The 10,447-nt window shown below is 32.9% G+C and overlaps 1 protein-coding gene across 1 annotated transcript in view; it reads left to right on the forward strand.

The window, feature by feature from the left end:
• The window catches only part of LOC104772105 (transcription factor-like protein DPB), a 9,412-nt gene continuing 7,846 nt past the window's right edge, over positions 8,882-10,447 (forward strand). Inside the window, exons 1-3 of the mRNA XM_010496752.1 lie at positions 8,882-9,159; positions 9,961-10,039; positions 10,133-10,437. Of these exons, the coding sequence (XP_010495054.1) occupies positions 8,882-9,159; positions 9,961-10,039; positions 10,133-10,437 (662 nt within the window). The remainder of the gene's footprint in view (positions 9,160-9,960; positions 10,040-10,132; positions 10,438-10,447) is intronic.

Here is a 10,447-nt window from a genome sequence, read left to right on the forward strand (position 1 = left end):
AAAAAAAAAAAAAAAAAATCACCTTTAGTTTCCTGATTACTTTTTGGCCATTCCTCCTTTCCCTTCTTTATAGGATGTTTGAACCGGTTGGTTTAACTGGAAATCAGATCGAATTCGGTTTGGTTTAATTTATTCGGTTATCACTTAATTTTCCTACGTAAACCAGTAAACCACCACCCCCCGTACCAAGACTATGTTTCTCCGACCACACTCATCTCTCACCAATGTATTTATATGTTTATAGATGAAACAAAACCAACGGACACCGACACGAATAAAAAAAAATAGAGATATACCCCAAGAAGAGTTCATCTTGAATAACCGACTTGTACCAGCGATATAGCCGTTTTGATATTACCGGTTTTTTTAAGCAACTTGAGGGAACTGGGCCAGTTATTATATGGGCCGCAGATTTAAACGGGGCGTATTGTTAGAATTATAAAGAAAAGCGGCAAGATGTGTTAATTTGGAAACGGCGCGTAATTCTAAACCACTTTAGCGGTTCCGACTTCTCTCTCCCTGAGCTCCTGCCATGGCGGTTCGTTCGCGAGGTCACACTGGTAGTATTTCGCCCTTGGAAATCGCAGCTCGGCGTTAGTTATCACTTCACCTGCGATTAACGGCGGTAAATTTTATAATTTCGGTAGAGCTTTCGCCTTCGTCCTCTTGGTGGTCGTCTCCTAACTCCTAAGGATCTGACGGCTGGATCGAAGAGTACTGACCGTTTCTCTGCCGTAATTGATGCAGTTCACGACCGGAAACTCCCGCCGGGGCTATGTGGCCGGCGCGATTTGGAGTTTTAGTAGTCTCTTTCCAATTTCTATGCTCATCTTTCTTCTCTATATGTGTTTGACTTTGGAATTGATTTAGTTACGTTCTTAGGGTTCATAGGTTTCGTTGAGCATTGAATCAAAAAATACCAAATGATGAGCTCAAACCTCTTAGCGTTTGCTTCTTCACGTTTCAATTTCAAGGTCCAAGCTCAATTCAATTATTCAAATTCACTATTTCCTTAGTTTTGCGGTGGAGTTTTTGCGAGGCAATTCAGCTCGGAGACTAAGCCAGTTAACCCCAAAGTCAATTTCTCTCTGTCTTATGATGATTCTGTTGAGATTCAACAAATAAAAAGAAGAAATAATAGAAAATGAAGAACAAAAGAAGAAGAAGAAGACTTCGTCGGAGAAAGAGATGAGTCAACGAAGATGCACAATGTTAGGGCTTTGTGTTGTTTTGGCAATAAGGTTAATGGGCTGCTAATTTAGTTAAGGCCCAACAAGTGAAAGTGTGTTTTGTTGAAGTCTATATATTAGTATTAGCTAAGTACTAAAAGTACTAATGATGCTAAAGGTTGCTTTTGTTAACTTAGAGTCTAGTATAGTCTTGTCTTTTGTTTGTTTATATAAAAAGTAAGTAAATTTTAGAATAAAAAAGTAGATCATGTAATTAAAGTGAAATAGAGAGAAAGATATATATGCATGTGCTTTTTCTTGTTCTGACTTCTTATAATTTTGATGTGTGCATTTTGTACGCATTTTAAATTTTGGATATTGGATTTGTAATTGATCTACTATGATGGAAGGGGTAACATGAAAGAAACCATACGAACGATTAAGCAAACACAACAATAACTATATAACGATTAAGCAGACATAATAATAATTAGATAGATATTGAAGTAGAGATAAACCGATTCTTGAAAACATGACTCCTCTAAAAAAAGAAATGTAAAACATACATTAAAGTAGAGATGATAACAAGACAAGACTCTTGAAACAAAACAAACTCTAATAAACTTAGTAAACCTTAATCATATTATTATGATAGATTACCATACATGATCTCCTAGTACTTGGAATTCATGGTACGAAGAATGCACAGGTCTTCCTCAAAAGGTAATCTTTTAGTTACACAGGTCACTACGACACTACTTGAACCGGATGATGTCAGGACCTAAAGGAAAACGCGGCAGTTGAGAGTTGGGACCATCTTCTCATAATTTAAGATTCATAGAGATTTGAGATAAGAAGAGATTTGTAGAAGAAAATGGTTTATTATTTAGGCAAGGGGCGTTTGCCATTCCCAATTCCGGCAAAGATATCATCTCTGCGATAGTTTCCTCTCTCAACAAAGAGAATTGATCACGAATAGGGAGAGAGTAAATATTTGGAGACGTTTAAATCTTTTGACCAGCAACAATTTTTAGTTTAGTTTTTATTTTACTTTTCTTTTTTAAGATTATCTCTATTCTTCTCTCACATACTTTTTTTTTTTTGGACAAATCTAACTCTCACATACTTATGTAACTGTTTTACTCCTTATAATCTACTATAATAATAGAATTCCTTTTTTTTTTCTCTCATTTTCATTAATCTATGGCCCCCCTTGTTACCCTCAAATTTATACTACTAATTAGATTGTCATACTAATTTTAATCTTAAATACACGTGCTATTAAACCAAATGCTATAACTTTTATTCTTTTTGGTTTTCGTAAGAATAAGAACTAAAACTTGTATAATAGTATGACACAGAGAGTTGGTATAGAAGATATTAATCAATAATAATCTATCATATCCTTAATTTATCAAGAGAGTTACAATCTTAAAACAGTTGGAGAACAATAAATGTTCGATCATATTGACGTATACATCTATTATATCCGGCAATCCTTTTATATATTAGTATAAAAACATGCGCTAATATATAAAAATGGGGAATATAATGACACAGAGAAGAAATATGATATTTATTTGTTTGCTCCATATTTTTAAGTATCATTTAGTAATTATTTGCAATTGACAACCTAATTTTGAATTTTCATTTTTTTTTAAAAAGGGAAATATAATGAGATAACACTCATTTACAATGCATAGAGACCTAGTTTTTCTACTTTCGACGCTCTCTCTATTAGTAAAGTTTTAGTTCTAGACAATTGTCATCTACAAATTTTTATTGCGTGTTGGAAGTGAAAAACTTAAACATAAAAATTTGTGATCTGGTGGTACTTATTATTTTGCAGAGAAGAAGAATCAGAAACCATCAAGTAAGTACTTTATTTATAGGGAACACAATTGGTGACATTTTACTCTTCCTTCCTACAAAGCAAAATACACATAACTTTTATTTATAAAAATTTTAAAGCTGATAATGATTATATATAGGGTGCCGAAAAGAAACAGAAGAACACTTACTACTATAGTACTTTGAACTGACAACAAATATTCATTGCCGCCCTTCTTATCAATTGATATCTTTTCTAAATAAGAAATATTAACAATTTTAAAAAGTTGAGCTATACTTAACATTTCACTAGCATATAATGAAATTTGTGATTTCAAAATCTTACTATTGCTCTATACCCTTTATATTTATTTTATCAGACAAATAAATATAAACTATGTAAATCGATCACTAGTTATCTGCTGTTATAAAAATAATATTTGTTTTGAACCAATTGGTGGTTTTCGTTACTACTTACTACTACTAAGGTTAATAACAACAATATACAGAGGGGAAATGCGATAATGATTGCCCGGTCAGATAGATGGTGCATAGATGGTGCAGAAAAATACTGAAGAAGGAACAACTGTTTCAGTTTCTTGGATGGAACTAAAACGAAAAATATATTCACTGCCACGATCCCACGCTCTTTGTCCTCAATTGATCTCTTTTCTTTAATGCCCACCAAATACAAACAAACATTTCTCTTTCTTGCGAGTAATAAAGTAAGAAATTTAAAAACTTGAACCTATACTTAAAAAAAAATTTTCCCTAGCTTAACAAAAGAAACTCAAATCATAATCGGCCAAAAATAGGAAATGTGAGTCGATTTCTTTATTAATCTGATTTCCCAATACACTAACTGTGTGGCATAGAACTGTCGATCAAGTTAATTCGACTTACTTTTTGTAATTCTACTTACTTTTTGGCATAGAACTCTATATATATAGGTGGTGGAGAGTTTGAACTTTGAAGTTTACTTTCAAAAAATGCTTTTTATTTAAGATTTACTATTTTTTTCTTGTATGTGTGGATCCAACGAGACCGAAATAATAAAGTGACCCCTAATTTCAAACCGCAAACACATTAACAAAAGGAACAATAGTGAAATCAGTGACACCAGACCAACTTAGTAAATTAATAACTTTTCAAGACTTGTACTTATTTCATATAGTAGTAGTATTTTTTAGAAGCATGCAAGTTTTATTTTATTTTATAATAATGTATGTCTTATTAGTAGTTACCCATCCTTTTTCTTCTTTTGTTGATTGATGAGTTCATCATCTTTGGATCAAAGAGCATCCATTTACAATTCAAACGGCTAATTATAATCAAAGATCGACATTTTAAATGTATTAGAGCCGTTAGTATTTATTTTTTAGGTAGAATATCTTTTTTTTTTTTTTTAAGTCGGGGTTTGATTTCCGAGTCAAACTAGTACTGTGTACTACTAGTATGTCACCCATTTCTTTATGTTAGGTTCCAAGAAATAATAGATGTCACTCTTCAGACTTTTAGTAATTTTTAGCATAGTCTTCCTACTTCCTCAATAGAAAATAGTTATAGTATCCACAATGATGATCTCAACAACATTACACTTAGATATTTAGATTTGTTCGTTTGAATAATATCTAGAATAGAGTTTTCATATTGTTGGTTGCACAATTTGATTGCTAAATTTCCATTTAAACAATTAAAAAATTTCTGTTAATTAATTGAAGTGTGTGTATACGTATGTACATACGGTAGTATGTAATGTAAAATTGGTCATTCCTCGAATTGGACCTCATCATTTGTTGTATGAGAGCATTAGTAGTTGGTCAGACGGTGTGTGAGCACTTGCCATGACCATACCTAGGTAAAATAACCAGATCAAAAAACCGAATCGAAACAAACTAAAAAAATTGAACTGAATTTAGAAGCGATAAAATATCCGGATGGATTCTCGACTCTTATATTCGAAGAACCAAACTCAAACTCGAACCGAGAATAAATGGATATTTGAAGTAATATATTTTTAAAATATTAATTATATTTAGACATAACACAAAATCTAAATACCAAAAATTATAATTATAATTTTGAAAATAACAAATATTTTTACACCAAAATAATCAATCAGGAAGTTTTGGATCTCATTGTCACAATTTAACCAAATTTTACTCAAACAAATTTAACTATTTTTAAATTTTATTCAAACAAATCTCTCTATTTTTAAAATTTTCCAATACTTTGGATACTCAAAACCAAACCGAAACTATCTAATGTAAAATTGGCCATTCCTCGAATTGGACCTCATCATTAACAGGGCCCATTTACGAAGACTGTAAATGACGGTGTTTTCTTTTTAACCATTCATTCTATTTCTTTTTAACCATACATTGACGAAGCTATTCGCGCCTTCTCGGTCCATTCAATTTGACTTTAAGGTGTTCGAGTCAAACTTAATTTCATTCTAAGCACGGGAAGAAGAATAAAAAGTAACTTTGATGTATGCATTTTGTTTGTTTATATAAAAAGTGAGTAAATTTTTGTTTAGTTTTTTTTTTTTCGTTTGTTGTTTAGTTTTTTTTTGAGAATAAAAAGTGAATTAGAAATTAGTTTAGTTTTTTGTTTGTTTATATAAAAAGTAAGTAAATTTTAGAAAAAATTAGATCATGTAATTAAAGTGAAATAGAGAGAAATATATGTGTCTGTGCTTGTTCTTGTTCTTGGTCTAACTTTTTATAATTTTGATGTGTGCATTTTGTGCGCGCATTTTGAATTTGGACATTGGATCTATACTTGATCTACTATGAAGGAAGGAGCAACATGAAAGAAACCATACGAACGATTAAGCAAACACAACAATAGCTAGATAACAATTAAGTAGACACAATAATAATTAGATAGATATTAAAGTAGAGATAACAAGAGTACAAAACAAGACTCTTAAATTAAAACACAGAGAAACTCCAATAAACTTGGTAAACCTTAATCAGATTAAGCTAGATTACCTTACATGAGCTCGTAGTAATTGGAATTGATGGTACACAAAATGCACTAATCTTTCCAAAAGGTTATTTTTTTTTTAATTATATACCCTTTTTATATTTACTTTATAGTCTCTATAATTGTCTTAGTACTTATTTTATTTGTAAACATTTTTTTTATCAAACAAATAAATAAAAATAATGTGAATAGGTCACTAGTTATTTACTTTTTCATAAAGACTAATTCCTAATAGTTTTTTTTTTGGATATGGGGCATGAAGGAGAAGATTAGCTTTTGGGGGGACCAGCGAATCCTCTGGACGATGAATGCATCCTACTTTGAGATAATGTACCGTAATCTGTCTGAGTAAGGTTTATTTTGTTTCAAGAGTCTTCAGTCTCTGTTTTGTTATCATCTTTGCGTTTCTTTCTCCGGTTAGTCCTGTTTTCAAGAGTCTGTTGCTTTATAAGAGTGTTCTTGCTGTTTCACGGCTTAAGTTCTCGTTTCTTCAGATTCAAGTACACCTTTTAGGCAAGAGGCAAAAATGAACACATTAATTAGGGTATCATAATATTACGACACAAAAATTGTGAAAACAAACCTTGCTGGTACGGTTACAGTTAAGGCTGTTGGCAAAATTTAATCTATCTTGAGACACAAAATTGTCTTGTCAAATAGCGAAAATAATCTCAACGAGGAACAGCGTATCTCATTTAGAATTTGTTTAATGCGAAAGCTTCACAAAACAGGTTTACAATTTGTTTACAATGGACAAAGGTTTGCTAAAGTATGCAGTAGGAGAGGCATTGAGATTTTTGGCGTATTGAGGTGATCATAGTATGATTCTGAAGACAGATTGTCATTTCCTATGCTTTAGATCACAAAAAGTGAAGCTTTTAAAAAAGAGAGAAATATATGTGCATGTGCTTGTTCTTGTTCTTGGTCTAACTTCTTATAATTTTGATGTGTGCATTTTGTGCGCGCATTTTGAATTTGGACATTGGATCTATACTTATCTACTATGAAGGAAGGGGTAACATGAAAGAAACCATACGAACGATTAAGCTAACACAACAATAACTAGATAATGATTAAGCAGACATAATAATAATTAGATAGATATTGAAATAGAGATAACCGATTCTTGAAAACATGACTCCTCTGAAAAAAGAAATGCAAAACATACATTAAAGTAGAGATGATAACAAGACAAGACTCTTGAAACAAAACAAACTCTAATAAACTTAGTAAACCTTAATCATATTATTACGATAGATTACCATACATGATCTCCCAATAGGTGGAGTTCATGGTCCAGAGGATTCGCTGGTCCTCCCAGAAGCGGATCTTGTTCTTGATGCCCCAAACTTCAGCCTCTGCTGAAACCGCTGCATCTTCTGTCTCCTTTGACCAGGAGTCCATCTCATCATCGGACATCATCAGGCCATCTTGAGGTCAGAATCATTGTCCCCCTTCTTCTTCATGACGTACGTGGAGTTCCATTAGGCCCACTGGGTCTTCCTTTTGAACGCCACCTTCTTTTTCCAACTGCTTGAGGGGACCGTATGGATTAGAGTTCCCCCATGGGGACATCAACGATGATGGAGGAAGCGACCGAGATGACAGCGACGAGATTGGCGAGAAAGAGCATAAAGTATTTTATAGAGCATAGTATATATTTATTTATTATGTATATTTCTCATCTTTGTAAAAATTTGTGTTTTCATACCATCTCTTTTGCTCTATTATAAACCTTTTTTATATTTACTTTATAGTCTGTATAATTGTCTTAGTACTTATTTTATTTGTAAATATTTTTTTTATCAGACAAAAAATAAAAATAATGTGAATAGATCACTAGTTAATTTAATTTTTTATAAAGACTATATATAATAGTCTTCTAAAAAAAAAATCTTCTCTTTTGACTTTAGTTTTCTGAAAGTATATATAATCTACTTTGTAAACCCAAAAAAGACTAAAAACAAAAGAAAAAATCACCATGGAATGTGCCTTTCGTGAACCTTAAGTTTCATTCCCACACGATTTAGGAACTAGATTTCTTCGCTCCAATTTACGTTTATATATTTCCTAATAGTAACAGCATATGCAGAACTCAAACACCAAACTGAGTAATTTCAAGCTATAATTACTACCAATTCATACTATAAGAAAAACCATTACGAATGTTATTGACGATTGGTACCAACACATTATTTTAACTCCATTATCATATACATTATGTGTCATTACGTGATGTTCAAATTTTTGTTTTAAACTTTTTATACTTGTTCATGCTTATCCAAACCTTTTTTATATATTCAATATTTTCCCAAAAAAAGAAGAAGATAATTTCAGTATTTTGCCAAAAAAAAAAAGAATTGAAAAAGATAATTCCAGTATTCTATATTCTGATTAACAAAATACCTAAAATAAAATTTCTCAAAAGAGAATTAATCTTTTGGTAAAATAAATAAAAAAGTAAAGAAAATTATCTTCTTTACTGCTTTATTATTATTTTTTTACCCTATTATTATGAGTCAGTTTGGTCCCTCTCGCATCCATCGTGGACATCTTTTTTCATCATCGCACATTCGCACAAATATTAACAAACCTTCCCAACTCCGATCGACTTTATCATCTCTTCTCCTTCTCTTCTCCGACGAAATCTCTAAACTCTCCGCCGTGAAAATCACAGTTTTCAAGACAAGTATCACACTATCGAATCTAATGGTGATCCTCCATTACTGAAAGCTTCTAATTTCCCCGTTTATCGAATTTTTAAAGGTCAGTAACTCAATCTGAGCTTTTCCCTCAAAATCGAAAAAGGTTCCAGAACAAATTTTGAATTAGTCTCTCTGTTGAATTCTCCAGTAGCGGATTGTGCGGTAGTTAGTTTAGGTTGAAGAAGGATGACAACAACTGGGTCTAATTCTAATCACAACAACCACCATGAGGATGGTTCCGGTAGAAGCAACAACAACAACAGTAATAACAATAACCCTAGTACTAGGTCTTGGGGTACGGCGGTTTCTGGTCAATCTGTGTCTACTAGTGGCAGTATGGGCTCTCCGTCTAGCCGGAGTGAGCAGACGACCACCGTGGCTACATCTGCTAGCGACAGTGCTTTTCTACGCTTGAACAATTTGGACATTCAAGGTGACGATGCTGGCTCACAAGGAGCTTCTGGGTATGTTTAAAATCACCTCAATTCCTGTGATTTTGTTATGGGTTTATTGTGGTGGTTGGGTTTTAGCGATTTAGGGTTTCATTCTATTGCAATGGCTGCTTTTATGAGCTTATAACCTTGTGAATGTTTTGTTTGGTATAGGCGTTGTATAATCAATATATGAAACTTGACCAGTAGATCAAATTTATTCCTTGAAGTTTGTCTAAATTCTACTAAAATCTGCCTACTGGAATATAAATATGTCCACAGTATCCTTGTTGGGACAATAGGCCATTGTCTTTGTGCCTATTTTTTTTTAGTGGAAATTGTTACATGTCTTCTGTATAGTTTAGTTTGATCATTAAGCTATTAACAGTGGTAAGAAGAAAAAGAGGGGACAGCGTGCGATTGGTCCAGATAAGAATGGAAGAGGGCTACGTCAATTTAGCATGAAAGGTCTTATCTCTTTCGCTGCCTCTTTTCTGCTTCCATTTAGATGTCTTTGAATTTTATAGCTATGAATTGTGGATAATGCCTCTAAATTTTGGATTTGCATTTGACTGATCTTTTTGTTGTTCTTCCGGCTTCCTCTCAGTCTGTGAAAAGGTAGAAAGCAAAGGAAGGACAACTTACAATGAGGTACTGTAGTTTCCTTTAAACAAAAAGCTTCACTATGTCTTCCTTAAAAGATATGTTCACTTCCGTTTACATTCTCTCATGGAACTGATTTCTTGTGCTTATACATTTTTCACATAGTGGAATATCAATTTGTCTCATGAGAAGTATTGCAAACGTGTAGCTCTGCAATATGGTATCTAACAGGTTTAAGTACTTTCAGGTTGCGGACGAGCTTGTCGCTGAATTTGCACTCCCAAATGACGATGGAACATCTCCAGATCAGGTATGCATTTCTTCTATAGTTTTATAACTTGAACATGTGCGATACTTGCTGTAAACTCTGGTAAAAGTATATAATGTGGAAACGTTTTACCAGCAACAGTATGATGAGAAGAACATAAGACGAAGAGTATATGATGCTTTAAACGTCCTCATGGCTATGGATATAATATCCAAGGATAAAAAAGAGATTCAGTGGAGAGGTCTTCCTCGGACAAGCTTAAGTGACATTGAAGAATTAAAGGTTTCAACCAGATATTCTGTTTGCCCATGTTCCAAAGCTCGTTTAGAGAATGTTCCTGAATCTGATTTCATTTTGTTTTTTGTTTGCAGAGCGAACGACTCTCACTTAGGAACAGGATTGAGAAGAAGATCGCATATTCCCAAGAACTGGAAGAACAAGTAATGGACA

The sequence above is a fragment of the Camelina sativa genome, chromosome 20, assembly GCF_000633955.1.
Source record: "Camelina sativa cultivar DH55 chromosome 20, Cs, whole genome shotgun sequence".
In the NCBI taxonomy this organism is placed as follows: Eukaryota; Viridiplantae; Streptophyta; class Magnoliopsida; order Brassicales; family Brassicaceae; genus Camelina; species Camelina sativa.